Genomic DNA, 14,748 nt, shown 5'->3' with positions numbered 1-14,748 from the left:
AAAAAATCTTAGATGAAACCATGTTATATTGAAATTGCTTTGATCCGCTGGAGTGCACAGTCCCGCCCCCCCCCCCCCACAGCGCTGCTTTACCGCGTTATATCTGAATTCATGTTATATCGGGCCGCGTTATATCGGGGTAGAGGTGTATTCCCATTCTTGTGGGATATAATCAACAATTGAAGGAGTACCACGTGAGCTATTGAGAAAATTATGCAAGTATGGCAGTCCCACAGATTCATGTTGAATGTACAAAAATGTTTTCTGTCATATCAGTCTCTGATGTTCCCATGAGTCACATTAGTAATGTGAGGGCAGATCACTCTCACTCCATTGGGTTCCTTGAAAATCACTGCCTTAGTTAACATATCATACCTTGCTGATTAGGTTAGTTGGGAACTGTGATATGTGGGGACAAAGTGCATATGTATAGCAGAACCTCAATTTTAAGAACTTAAGAGAACTAAGAGATTAATAGCTGAAAATACCATATATACTCATTCATAAGCCGAATTTTTTTAGTAAAAAGGGGAAGCACCAGAGAAGGGGGTCGGCTTATGAACGGGTATAGAGAGGGAGAGGTGGGACACAGCCCCTCCCCCAACAGGGGGAGCAAGGAGAGGCAGCACAGCCAGCAGAGACAGAAGGGAAGAGGTGGGGCCAGAGTCTCTCTGCTTCTGGCCACACTGCTCTCCCCTCAGCCTCCGAAGCAGCTGCAGCTCCAAGGCTGGCAGGCTGCAGCTGTGCCGCTTGGCCCCACCCCCCAGAGCAGGCTGTGGCCGCGCTGCCTGGCCCGCCGGAGCACACTGCAGCCATGCCGCCTGGCCCAGCTTGCTGGAACATGCTGCGGCCACGCTGCCTGGTCTGGCCTGCCGGAGCAGGCTGCAGCCATGCCGCCCAGCCTGCCAGAGCAGCTCCAGCCAGGCCAGAGACATCCTCCCCTGGCTCTCCCCAGATAAGGTGGGAAGGGATGGGTTGGGGAGAGTGTGGGGGTTGTGGGTTAGGGGTGGGGTCCTGTGGGGGGTGGTCACAGGGGTTACTCCCCTGACTCCCAGCTTCTCCCCCTCAAAAAATTTCTCCACCAGTTGCTGTCCTGGCCCCTCAGGGTAAACAGCTGGCGCGCCAGGACACTTTGTTTACTTAGGTTTACCTCTGTGCCTGCGGACGCTTGAGGTAAACAAACCATCTTGGCCTACCAGCGGCTTATCCTAGAATCCTAGAATCATAGAATATCAGGGTTGGAAGGGACCTCAGGAGGTCATCTAGTCCAACCCCCTGCTCAAAGCAGGACCAATTCCCAACTAAATCATCTCAGCCAGGGCTTTGTCAAGCCGGGCCTTAAAAACCTCCAAGGAAGGTTCCACCACCTCCCTAGGTAACGCATTCCAGTGCTTCACCACCCTCCTAGTGAAATAGTGTTTCCTAATATCCAACCTAGACCTCCTCCACTGCAACTTGAAACCATTGCTCCTTGTTCTATCATCTGCCACCACTGAGAACAGCCGAACTCCATCCTCTTTGGAACTCCCCTTCAGGTAGTTGAAAGCAGCTATCAAATTCCCCCTCATTCTTCTCTTCTCTCATCCTGATGGCCCAGGAGCGAAAGTTTGCTGACCCCTGAATTATAGGGTCAGCTTATGAACGGGTTATAAAAAAAATTCAATTTTTACTTATCCTTCAGGGGGTTGGCTTAGAAACGAACCGGCTTATGATCGAGTATATACATATTTTCATTGTGTAGGAGGTGTGAAAGCAAAGAAGAATCCTCTTACTTGATTACTGTAGCTGATTCTGGTTAGGTAATTCCTCATTTTGACAGCAAGAGTCCTGAAGTAACTTTATATTGTCAGAGGGAATTATCTTTAAAAGTTTCTGATGATTCAGGACCTTCAAATAACAGTGACATTAATTTGAATCTTCAGTTGAATCAACTTCCAAGTGAAAAATTTCAGATGTGAAATCCAATTAATTTTAAAATGTATATTTTTACAGCCAAGAAAAAGACAATGGAAAAAAAAACTTTTATAAGGGTTTCTTTGTCAAATTTAGGTTTGTCTTTTAAATCTACAGATATGGCTAATGGGGACAGTCCCAATTTCTGTGACAGGGATTTATTAAGCTACCCAGTAAGCAGCATTTGACAGTTAATCAGATTCTGTAATAATCAGAAATGCAAGCTATTCTAGTAAGATTCCTTTTTAGTAAAATACAATGCACCTTTTAAAGATACTAAAACTGATTCATTTAATTAAATAGACATTTTTGTTGAATTGTCAGAACTAATCAAGGGGCAATAAACTATTTCTGTCAGATATTCTTCACTTATCTACTAAATGTCATACATTCTGGCAAATAGGGTGCAGAATTTAGAATCTTTAGCTTGGGCTTCTGAAATTGATGTTGTTCTGCTTTGAGAAATTTCTGTATAGCTAACTGTTGCGATATATGTGCCCTTGTCACATGATCTTGGAAGCTTCTAGTAAGCAAAATCATTTAGAGCTGTTCTCAAATTTGCAGGGTTTAGCAGCGAGGAGCTTTCAACATCAGTCTTCATGTTCCTCTTTGGCCTGGGACTTTGACACTACTTTTGCCATGCATACAGCCATGTTTATTGGGTATTCAAAGTTGAGATGCCTCTTGATGTTGACCGTTCCAGTCTCAGTCAAATAGGTCTTCAGAGCTTCCTTCATCAGAAAGAGTTTGAGGCAGCCCTCCCAGTTCTTTTGGGTTCTGTTGAAGAAGGGGAGTCAGAGTGCACCTGTCTGGGTTCTGGATTTCTCCTAGGCATCTTTGATATGGACATGTCCAGTTTTTTGTTGTTTGTGGTGGGACTTTTTTGGTTTTTTTTTTTTACTGCTTTGGTCATCACCAGCAAGGATCACTCCCTGGCTTTGGCAGTGGGTCTCCTCTTTGGATACATTAGCCCTCAGTGACTGGAAACTGGTCCTAATCAGAAACTCCCACCTACTTCAGTGGGAGGGGGACCAGTCTCCAGCTGAGTGTTGGAGATACTTATTTAAGGTGATAAAATAATTTCTTCAATAGCTGAGCAATGGAACATGATTAAGCTTCTATGTACACCACAAAATGGAACCATATGTAACAGGGTCAGTTATGACTAGATTTTGAAAGCAGTTTTTGCACCCAAAACTCTTCTGTAAGTCTGCTGGAGTATTGACTGTACAGTGAGTGCAGCATCAGGCCCCAAAGTTCCTTTTCTTACCATTTAAATGGAGATTATCTGATATGCATATCAAAGCTCCAGTTTTTTTGTATCCCATCTTCCTCTGTCCTCATACCAAATACATTTTCTGTAGAAAAATTATCTTAGTATTTGTTGTAATATGATTGGCGATCAAGCCTTTAAGTTTGAAAAGCTGAACTGTGGCTTGGCTCCCTAGTGAGGACACTATGTTGATTTCCTCCCCTACTGACAGTCATCAGAGAACCTGTTTAGCACAAGCAATTTTATCACTCAGCCTCCTCCCCTCTCAGGCATTCTCTTAAATCTCAGTCATCCTGCTTTGTGTTGAGGATGGCAGAAAGCCCCTTGCACCAAATCAAATGATCTTTTCAGCCTCAGGAGCCACTGAAGACACTGTCTGCAAGCCTGTTTTGCTGTTGTTTAAAATAAAAATGTTGGGAAGGTGCCCTGTATGTGGGGTTTCCCTCTTCTCACCCATCTCATGGCTAGTGTACCTACAATACTCATTTAAGCAGTAGCTCTGTGGTTCTCTCCACCCAGCTTATTTGCCACTAGGAGTAGACTCAAGCCAGGCATCCTCACTTTGCTTTGGAACACCTCTGCTCTGCCCATTTTTGGACAGGACAGCCAGATCATCAGTAAAGGGGAAGGAGTGGAGTTGGGAGGCTCCTTTCAGGCTCACCCTTCAGTGACTCCCTGTTCTCTGTATGAGAAGAAGAGCTCCTTATACCTTAGGTCATTACCTCAGTCAATAGGGTATACACAGTTTCTCTGCTTAAGGGTCATGGAACCTCTGTCCCCCACAAGGAACTTCTTAAACTGATACTCCTCTCAATGAGTTCCTCTTTTCCTCATTCCTTCTTCTGTAGCCTCTAGGGAGCTCTTTGCAACTGAAAGCAATTATCACATACCCCTTATACCAGACCCGTTGAAGAGGGGAAGTGAGATTTGGGCCCAATACCTTTGCCTATCACTCCCGCCTCTCAATTTGTCCTCCCCCTCCTTCTGCAGATGCCCCAGGCATGTTTTCTCAGACAATTACACCTGTACCTTTTCTCATATTACTCAGTCCCTTAAGACCTCTTCCACACAGCAGGAGGAAGTGAAATTACCTTTTTTTCCTAAATTGTGGGAGGTCCTCATACAAGCTTCTCTTGGTCCAGCCCTCTGCTTGAAAATGGATGGACTTTTGCAGAGTAGTCACCTGGAGCTCTGTCCACCTTTTCACCAAGCACCTCCATATGAACCTGACCATTCTAGTTGATGTGGCATTTAGAGAAGGAATGCTTCAGTCAGTCAATCTGCACTAGGATTGTTTCCAAGTAGGAAAGGGTTAGTATCTTGCTCAGCAGGGTACTTGCAGGTATTTTCCCCCTCTTTGCTCAACCCTCTTCCTCATTCACCTTATTATTTCTGCTCAGTCAGTTAATTGGCCCAGAGTTTCCTTTTTGCTTCTCAGAGTAGACAAAATTGCATGATCCTGCTCTTTTTGACTGACACCAGAAGATTGAATCAACACTGCATCCACAGTGGCTTTCCAACCAAGAAAGCAATTGCAGTAGTAGGTTACACATTTGTTTTTACATCTGCTAACTATCAGACAAGTACCCAATTTATTTGGCTTTAAATATCTTACAAATGTTAAAAGCAATTTTGCTAGCTGACTCACATTACTAAATTTACTAAAATGTTATTTCTGTCTTATATTTGTGTTTTTGTATATTTGTGAAGCTTCTTGAGTTGAATTTTACTAGAAGGGAACCATTTAAAGCGCATACAAGGTATTTTTCCTGAATGTAAATAGAATTGGTGACCTGCACATGGGCCCCAATTCTGCAAACATTTATTCATATGCTTAACTTTACTTATGTGAGTAGTTCCATTATCTTCAACTTAACATCATATTTAAAGTTCTCTGAAACCCCAGCCATCTCGTTGCACATGTGAAGCATATGCAAAACTTGTAGGCAATATTGCAATATTTATTTTAAATTTATATTTTGTTTTCCTAGGATAATAGTAGCAAATATCTTATAGCAATTTGCTATTTTAATTAAAATCATGGATGTGAAATAATTTTAAATTCAAACTTAAGAAGTAGGTTATAATTAGGGCCCTACCAAATTCACAGCCATGAAAAACGTCACAGACTGTGAAATCTGGTCTTTCATGTGCTTTTATCCTATGCTATACAGGTTTCATTGGGGAGACCAGTGTTTCTCAAATTGGGGATCCTGACCCAAAAAGGAGTTTCAAAAGAGTTGCAAGGTTATTGTGTGTGTGTGTGTGTGGGGGGGGAATGAAGTACAGGTGAGTCTCATCTTACGCGGGGGTTCCGTTCCGCGGTTAACGTGTAAAGCGAAAATCGCGTATAGTCAAAATTACATTGAGTTGAATAGCGGGCGGAATCGCCCGCACTACAGGTACAGTATTAAAATTGTTATTTTTCTCTTTTTTTGTTTTGTTTTGTTTTTGCCGACCGCGTAAAGCTGAAATCGCACATGTTAAATGCGCGTAAGATGCGACAGACCTGTATTGCCACCCTTACTTCTGCACTGCCTTCAGAGCTGTGCAGCTGCCGAGCACCGGCTGTTGGCTGGGTGCCCAGCTCTGAAGGCAGCGCCCCGCCAGCAGCAGCACAGAAGTAAGGGTGGCAATACCATACCATGCCACCCTTAGTTCTGCGCTGCTGCCTTCAGAGCTGACAGCTGGAGAGTGGCAGCTGCTGACTGAGGGCCCAGCTCTGCAGGCAGCAGCACAGAATTAAGGGTGGCAATACCATACCATGCCACCCTTACTTCTGCGCTGTTGCTGGTGGCAGCTCTGCCTTCAGAGCTGGGATCCCAGCCAGCAGCCGCCGCTTTCCACCTGCCCAGCTCTGAAGGCAGTGCTGCCACTAGCAACAGCGCAGAAGTAAGGGTAGCAGTACTGCAGCTAAGTTCCTTCTAAGCTATGCGGCCATGCAGCAGGCTATAAAGGGGCGCGCAGCCATGGGGACCTGGAGAGGAGACACGTATGGGGTGGGCAGGGAGAGGAGCAAGTTGAGGCGTGCAGAGTGTAGTGGCACAAACTGTAACTGGCACATTTTCCCACCAGTCGCAGTTACCACCATGTAAGGATGGCTTTCTTTGCTTATCCAGCAGAATTTGGTACCCTAGTGGTCCAGGGGTAGCGAATTCTGAGGGATGGGGGTTCCAGAGCTGCTGCTGTCGGGGAGAGGTGCCTCTCCTCCCGCCCCAGCCCTGGGGCTGCTGTGCTGAGAGAGGGTTGGGGGAGTCCTCTGTCCCTGCCACAGCCCCACCCCAGAGTCTGCAGCCCCAGCTGGAGCCCGCATCCCTGCACCCCAACCCATAGTTCCATCCCACACCCCAAACCCTTCATTCCCAGCCCACCCCAGAACCCGCACCCCCAGCCAGAGCTCTCACTCTCCATATTGGTGCATATAACAAAATTTATTCTGACATGGATGTAAAAAATTAGAGGGAACGTTGATCGCAACCCCCCCTACAATAACCTTGTGATGTCCCCCCTTCACACAACTCCTTTTTGGGTCAGGATCTCTACAATTACAACACCATGAAATTTTAGATTTAAATAGCTGAAATAATGAAATTTATGATTTTAAAAATCCTATGACCATGAAATTGATCAAAATGGACCGTGAATTTGGTATGGTCCTAGTTATAATTTTTAACTATGTAATTTGGTAATTTTCCTTTTACAAACAATAACTCAGAGAGAGAAATACAAAGTGAAAAGTATATATACTTAAAATATTCATTTGACTGTCTTACAGAAATTTACGCTTAGTTGATAAAGAAACATTTCACAATCGTCAGGAAGCAATGGAACTCTCATTCTTCCAGAATATTGCCCTGAAGCACATGGAATCTGCCAAAGAAGTTCTGCTTAAAAAGTATGATCAAATATATCTTTATGCTTAAGTTGCACAGAGAGAAATCTTTAACTTCTGCTCTATATATCTTTGGAAGGTTTTTTTATTGGTTTGCCTTTTTGTTTTTTGGGGGGAAAGAGTAAGAGTGGCATCTTTTTTTCTAATATGTACAATTAAAATGTATCAATGTAATTGTTGTTCTGTTTTAATTTCCTGTTGTGTAAACCAGGGATAATGATGCTTACTCTCCTTTGTAAAATGCTTTGAGATTTATGGATGAAAAGAGATGTATAAATGCTAAGTATATCATACTGATTTATGCAGTAATGCTTATTCTGGATTTTAGACAACGATGAGAAACTGTACTTGAGTCTACTTTGCTCACTTATTTTGGTTGTCATTCTGTGGAGACTGTAAGTTTTTAACATACCGATTACGGGATCCATTTAAAATGCCTGTTTTTGGTTTGTTGGCATAAAAACATTGTTATTAATAGGCTTTGAATACTAATTCACATTAGCCACATATTATTCCAGTACTACAGATCTAAATCACAGATCTCCAGAAGCAGCCTTTCTTATACTGCTTGAGTATAGATGAAAAACTATAGTTCCATAGCCTTTAGTTTCATATATAGAACCCCTCCTATAGAAGGCCCTAATCTTGCAATGGGATTCATTAGCATAGACCCGCTGTGGAGCCCCATTGAAGGATCATGAGTATAATTTATTGTTTAGTAATTTTAATTTAATGAAGACCTACTTTTTAGTATTTTGCTTCCTTTGATTTTTAGTTTAAGTTTTGTTGAGCAGTTTGGCAATATTATTCTTGCAAGACACTTCAGTGGGCCAAGTCCTGTCTTTGTTCTATGCTTGTAGCTTCCTACTGAATTCAGTTTTGAATGTTGAAGAACTGCAAGATTAGTAAAGGAAAAAATATATCTATTATCACTGCCCAGTAAATAAGTTATGACAATTTAAGATAATCTGTAGTTTGCATTTAAACGTTTCTACTATACAATAAAGCCAACTTCTGCTCTCACTGAGCTGAAAGCGAGTTTTCCCATTGACTTTTTTGGCAGAAGAATCAGGCCCTAACCATGTTACTCTTGAGCGGATTCAAATAAAAATATAGGTCTATAACTCAGATTAATTTACTGTAGCATTAATGGCACTGTCTCTGAAGACAGTGTTGAATTTGTTCTTTCATTACTTACACATTCAGCTCTGTAGTTGTTACAGTAATAAATCCTCTAAGGAATATTGTATTTACAAAAACCTGAAGACCTAAAGAAACTTGATATTATGGCCAGGATTTTAAAAATGAGCAATGATTTTGGGTGACTTGCCTTTTTCGTGTTCAATATGGGACACTTTACAGAGCCTGTTTTTCAGAGGGTGAATACTCAGTACTTTCTGAAAATCAATCTTCTAACGGGGTCTCCATTGTAGTACCCAGAATTACTTTTTCATTTTTGAAAAGCTTATTTTGAGGCTATATTGTTTCAGTGTACTCCAGATTGGTGACCATTCTATAATCTGTTTGCTTTTTGGCTTCCTGCAATCATTCATTACTATTTTTGCTACCATTTTGGTTTTAACTTGTATAAAGAAACTCTGTCAAAACTTTCCGCCTTCTTTTTTGTTATTTGAAGTGCTGGATGTTTATCTACACACTCCAGAGTGAGCAGTTTCTTACCTGTCTTTAAAATTAAAACTGAGTTTATGTCATCAACTTTAAATGTTAAATCTTACAGTGAGTTCTGTGTTATTTATTGGGTTTACTGTGCTAGAGTCACATATATTCCACCCACATCTTGGAGAGGGTTCCTCTGCATCCTTGGCAGAACCTGGAGTTACAGACTCTTTTGTGTTTGTGCTTTATGTTTCCCTATTCATACGGCTCCATCTTATGGCCAGCAACAGTTGGACAGAATTCCCTTTGGATCTCTGTCAATTCTCTTTATTAATACCTACTGAGGTTACTCATAAGTGACACAAGAAACTATTTCTTCCAGGGACTGAGAGTGCTGCCTCTGCAACACTTCTGTTCCCTTCTGCCTGAGAAATAAAAGACCAGAACAAGATAACAAACTTAGCTCTCTCACATTTTATATTTGAAATTTGATTCCATAATAGCAGATAACATTTCAGGTAAACATTCCTGTTTAAGTCACTCAGCCATATGACACCATTCAAGTTAAACTATAGTTGCTCAGATATACTACAGTGTCTTAGGACTTTATTAAAAGAGATATAATATAAAAATTTATTTAAAAACCAGAGTTTGTTCATTCTAATCACTTAAAACATCCTTTTCTGTTCTTTCAAGGTGGTTTCCAGAAGTGCAAAATATCTATTACCAAGGTAATAAAAGAAAGCAGGTGCCCACTAACGCCAGCAGTGCCAAATTAGAATCTTTCTTCGACTGTGCTGCTACTTTAATGACTCGACAACTGCAAAACTTAGCCTTACTTTCAATTCAGGACTTTACGGATTTAATTGTACAGCCTCCAGTAAGTAGGGTTAGATACTAATAAGGCAGTGTTGCTAGTCCATGTACATAAAATGACTTTTTTCATGTTTAATCTATTTTTTCTGAAAAGATTTATCAAAAAGAAGTCATAAGAATTGTGATGGCAAGCTACAGTCTTGTTAAAATATCCAAGAAAAATAAAGCAAAAGCACCTTTATTTTTGTCAAGTGAAAATGGAAATATTAACATATTTTGGATCCAATCAATCAAAAATATAATTTGTAGTTGTAGTCAATTAGATTTATAGCTGGAAGGCATTGATGTGCATCCAAACCTTGCAGAGTGTAGTTGTTCCCTATCTCTGTTCCATTGGACCCCAGCCTTGCCCTCAAATCTGCATGGACCCCCACTCCCAGAGAATGCTGGTGGAGGAACTTCCATAGGATCCCAGGGAAGCATGCTGGGGAGCTGGCGTGATCCTCTTTTTCCTTCATAATTTGTGTCCAGTCCAGCTCCCCTCTGTTCCTGTTATTTTGTCTGCTCATTCATTAAGTGATATTTGTTGTCTGATGGATAATTTTATCTGTAGTTCAATTAAATATATATCCCTTCATAATGGTGATTTCAGCATATTTATAATATGTTATTAAAATGGTGGCAGTCTGACATAGATGAAAGAAGGGTTTTAACAGGAAAGAGATAGCTGTTCCAAATTTGAAAGGGTGGTGAAAAGCCCATGGAATTCATCAGGGATTAATACAGTATTAGAGATCCCATGGTTGGATTCCTTAGAAGCCCCATCACAGGGAAAAAAGAGTAGTCTAGTGTTCTGTGGTGCAAATATTATCCCCACAATACTCTCAGGTTAGTTTTTGTGGATCAGATTGTGCTTACATTACACCAGTGTATATCTGCAGTAGCTTTATTAAAGTAAATGGATTTATATTGTGCAACTGAGAGCAGAATCTTACCTTGCATGTGGTGTTACGTGTGTGAGTGCTAATAATGTAAAGCTGCTACAACCTTGACTTGTGTAACCAACTTTTTAAAGTTCTGGTTTGGAGTAGTACATAGTATACATCCCTGCCACATACTGACAAAATAACAAGTTGAATGTAGTCTTAATGAATGCCAATGTTTCGTAAATTTTATCAGAGCAATTTTACATGTAATTTTTATCATGCTTACCTTATGTAAGGCATGCCATTTGCAATTAGCACCCTTAAGGATTTCAGTGCTTAAGCTGCAATGGTTTTGAAATAATATTTTTTTGATTTTTTCTATATGAGCTGAGGTAACTAATATATTGCATTCTGTTTTTGTTAGAAATCTGTTCGAGCCTATGAGCATTCAGGTTTCATCATGAGGCTGATCCTTGACAAAGACTGTATTAAGTTTGAACCTGAGTTTAATGATTATGAAGTTATATTTCTGAATATTTATAATGTTATGATTAAAGCTATCAATCTTGTGCCAAGAGTTGAGACCAAATTATATTCTAAGTGGGTAAGAAATTACTATTTTATAACTTTGTTTTTGTTTTCTCACTTTGTTGTTGCTAGATATAGGTCATAGGTAATTGATTAATAATTCTCCTTTTATATCTTTCACAGTAGTATAATATTGCTCTTTTAGTACATTGTAGAACACTTGAAACAATTCTAACCTTATTAATCTAAGACATTTAAACTATTCTCTTAAAAATCCAATTTCTGTAATTATTCTTCTAAATATATAGTAGAAAACAGGCAATACGTTTGTATTTCTGGAAACTTTTCTGACCTTAATGTTATGAAAACTGCCTTCATTTTTGGTAATGCAAAGGATAGTCTTGTGTTAAATATACATTCTTGTGAACTGATTATTACTAATAGAGGTTAAAAGCATATCTTTTAAGGAACTCACTAAGTTTAAATTGTTTTAATCATCTAAACATTATGAAGCAATTTAAAATAATAGCCCAAATGGGAAAGCTACCCAGACTAAAGAACACTAAACAAAACCATAAAAAGCTATTTTAATTAGTTTTCGCTATCTTGATTCCAAATTGCATCTTACTTACAATTTAAGGATGTAATTCATAACCTAGCAAAGGTTAACTGAGATGCTTCTTCCTCATTCCTCTCTTTGATTGTTTCCAGAGACTTGTGATAGTAAAGCTAGAGGAAAAAGTGAGACAGTATGGCCTTCAATTTTGTTATCAATATACCTAAAGTTAAGCACATGTTTAAAGTGCTATCCTGAATAATTATACTTTCCTGAATCAGGTTTCTACTCAATGAGCTATCAGGTGACAAACAAATAAAACAGAATAACATGTCTTTCAAACAGATAATCAGTTTATTAAGAGGCTGACTACCAAATATAATTACTTTCATTTTAAGAATGAATATTGGAAAAGGATAAAATTAAGATTATTTTTTAAGGAATGTAAATATTGTGCCTCCAAGCTTGAAAGCTCATTAGGGACTTACAGGAAGTTGTTCAGTTTAATTTGAACATCACCGATTCATCAGTTGATAGCAAGACTATCTAGACTGAAGTTGTTGTGACTCTCCAGATAAAATAAAATTAATATAGATTAAATTTGAAATAGCAATAAACATTTTATTTTTAAATAGCATATTGACATTCTCTAACAATATCTGAATGATACATTTCTATATTCTTGATAGCCAGTGAGACTTTTCAGACTACCATTTTCAGACTACCAAACTAGGACAGAAAGGAGTTTGATGCTGAATTTGAGTAGCCATACAGCAGGAATATCTTTTGGACATGTGTAGATGAACAGTTTGTGCATGGTAAGCTGTGATGCTGCACACTAACTGTCCTTTGGCAGTAGGTCAGAACACACTAGGGAACTTTTAGTATGCAGAGTCCACGTGGACATTTAGTATGAAGCATGCTGGACCTCTGTAGATTTATACTCCAGTTTTCCACAAACTAACTGTTTGTCTAGACAAGACCTACATAACTAAATTCAGTTTAGAAAGCTGCATGATTATGTAACATTTAATTGATTATTTTGTGCAATTTTTATTGTTCATGAGATAAACATAGTAAAACAAGTTACAGAAATAATGTGTTTTTCCAAAGCCGGAAAGCAAGTCTAAATCCACTAATTTGAAACCTATTATCCTCGATGAGATCCTGGATGAGCATAAGAGAAGGATCAAAGAAGAGATTGCCAAAGAAAGCATTGCACCTATGGAGCATCTCAAACTGTATGATAAGTACAGTTTCTTGATAAACAAACAAGCTGACGAGGATATTGATCGGTTCCTGTCAGAGGAACATACCTTTGAAGAAATAACAGAAGAAGCTGTCAAGTACCAAAACCTCAGTGAGGAAATACAGTACACTTCTAGGAAGGTAAATTATTTTTATTTTCATAAAAAGACATTGAATTTATTTTAAAGTTAGTTTTGTACTAGGTATGCTGTTTATCAAAGTTTATAATTATTAGCAGTACTTAAAGTGATTTCGATCTCATCAGTTTCGTAGAAGAAGCTGGTGGTTCTCGACTAATTGTCCACATGGATCCAACTTCTGGTGTGCATGTACCCTGTGCATGTGTGATTGGATTGTTTTGGCCAGCAGTGTCCATTGGGGCCATTCCTGCGGCCCTAATGCCCCTCTTTCACGTGAGAGCATAAAGGGAGAGTGGACCCAAATGTCCTTCAGTTCCTTCTAGCTGTCCAGGGCTGTGGCAGTGTCCGCTTCTTTTACACGCTCAGGTTTCAGAGTGGTAGCTGTGTTAGTCTGTATCAGCAAGAAGAACGAGGAGTACTTGAGGCACCTTAGAGACTAACAAATTTGAGCATAAGCTTTTGTGGGCTAAAACCCACTTCATCAGATGCATGCAGTGGAAAATACAGTAGGAAGATATACATACACAGAAGACATGAAAAAATGGGTGTTGCCATACTAACTATAACAAGGGTAATTTGTTAAGGTGGGCTATTAGCAGGAGAAAAAAAACCTTTGTAGTGATAATTAGGATGACCCATTTCCAACAGTTGACAAGAAGGTGTGAGTAACAGTAGGGACAAAAAATAACATGGGGAAATAGGTTTTACTTTGTGTAATGTTGTCACAGAGTTTGGGGGAGACAAGGCCCTGCACCCCTAGCTTCCTGTGATTCACCATGACTCTCAGCCAGGCAGTAGAACAGAAGGTTTATTAGATGACAGGAGCACAGTCCACACTAGAGCTAGTAGGCAATAAACAAGACCCCCTTAGTCAGGTCCTTCTGAGTAGTAAGGAACTTAGCCCCCAACCTCAGGGTTCTGTACGATTCCTCAGCCAGCCCAGGATTGAAAAACTCCAGCCCCTCCTTTCTGGCCTTTTCCTCTTTCCCGGGCCAGGAGGTCATCTGATCTCTTTGTTCTCCAACACCTTTAGCTATCCCCTTGCAGGGGGGAAGTGCCCCGGCCATTAGTTGCCAGGAGACAGAGTGCCGGCTATTTATGCACACAGGCCCTTTGCTCTGCAACAATCTCACTCCCTAGAGAAGAACAGGAGTACTTGTGGCACCTTAGAGACTAACAAATGTATTAGAGCATAAGCTTTCGTGGACTACAGCCCACTTCTTCGGATGCATAGTGGGCTGAAGTCCACGAAAGCTTATGCTCTAATACATTTGTTAGTCTCTAAGGTGCCACAAGTACTCCTGTTCTTCTTTTTGCGGATACAGACTAACACGGCTGCTACTCTGAAATCTGTCACTCCCTAGAGACTTAAGAAATGCATAGGGCAAACTGAGGTACCCACACAGTATTCAGAGGAAACATTAAGAACAGTCCCACTTCGTCACAAATGATCCATCCACTCCCAGTCTTTATTCAAGCCTAATTTAATGATGTCGAGTTTGCAAATTAATTCCAATGCTGCAGTTTCTCATTGGAGTCTGTTTTTGAAGTCTTTTTGTTGGAGTATTGCGACTTTGAGGTCTGTAATCGAGTGATCAGAGAGGTTGAAGTGTTCTTCGACTGGCTTTTGAATGTTATAATTCTTGACGTCTGATTTGTGTCCATTTATTCTTTTGCGTAGAGCCTGTCCGGTTTGGCCAATGTACATGGCAGAGGGGCATTGCTGACACATGATGGCATATATCACATTGGTAGATGTGCAGGTGAACGAGCCTCTGATAGTGTGGCTGATGTGATTA

At 40.2% G+C, this 14,748-nt stretch overlaps 1 protein-coding gene across 1 annotated transcript in view; it reads left to right on the top strand.

Annotated features, from left to right (window-relative positions):
* Positions 1–14,748, top strand: part of DNAH7 (dynein axonemal heavy chain 7) — a 227,691-nt gene that overhangs the window by 27,668 nt on the left and 185,275 nt on the right. The window contains exons 9-12 of the mRNA XM_034786290.1: positions 7,002–7,121; positions 9,432–9,615; positions 10,902–11,081; positions 12,675–12,950. Coding sequence (XP_034642181.1) covers positions 7,002–7,121; positions 9,432–9,615; positions 10,902–11,081; positions 12,675–12,950 — 760 coding nt within the window. The remainder of the gene's footprint in view (positions 1–7,001; positions 7,122–9,431; positions 9,616–10,901; positions 11,082–12,674; positions 12,951–14,748) is intronic.

The sequence above is a fragment of the Trachemys scripta genome, chromosome 11, assembly GCF_013100865.1.
Source record: "Trachemys scripta elegans isolate TJP31775 chromosome 11, CAS_Tse_1.0, whole genome shotgun sequence".
NCBI lineage: Eukaryota > Metazoa > Chordata > Testudines > Emydidae > Trachemys > Trachemys scripta.
Note: the sequence above shows the minus strand (reverse complement) of the source record. Positions and strands in the feature narration are given on the sequence as shown.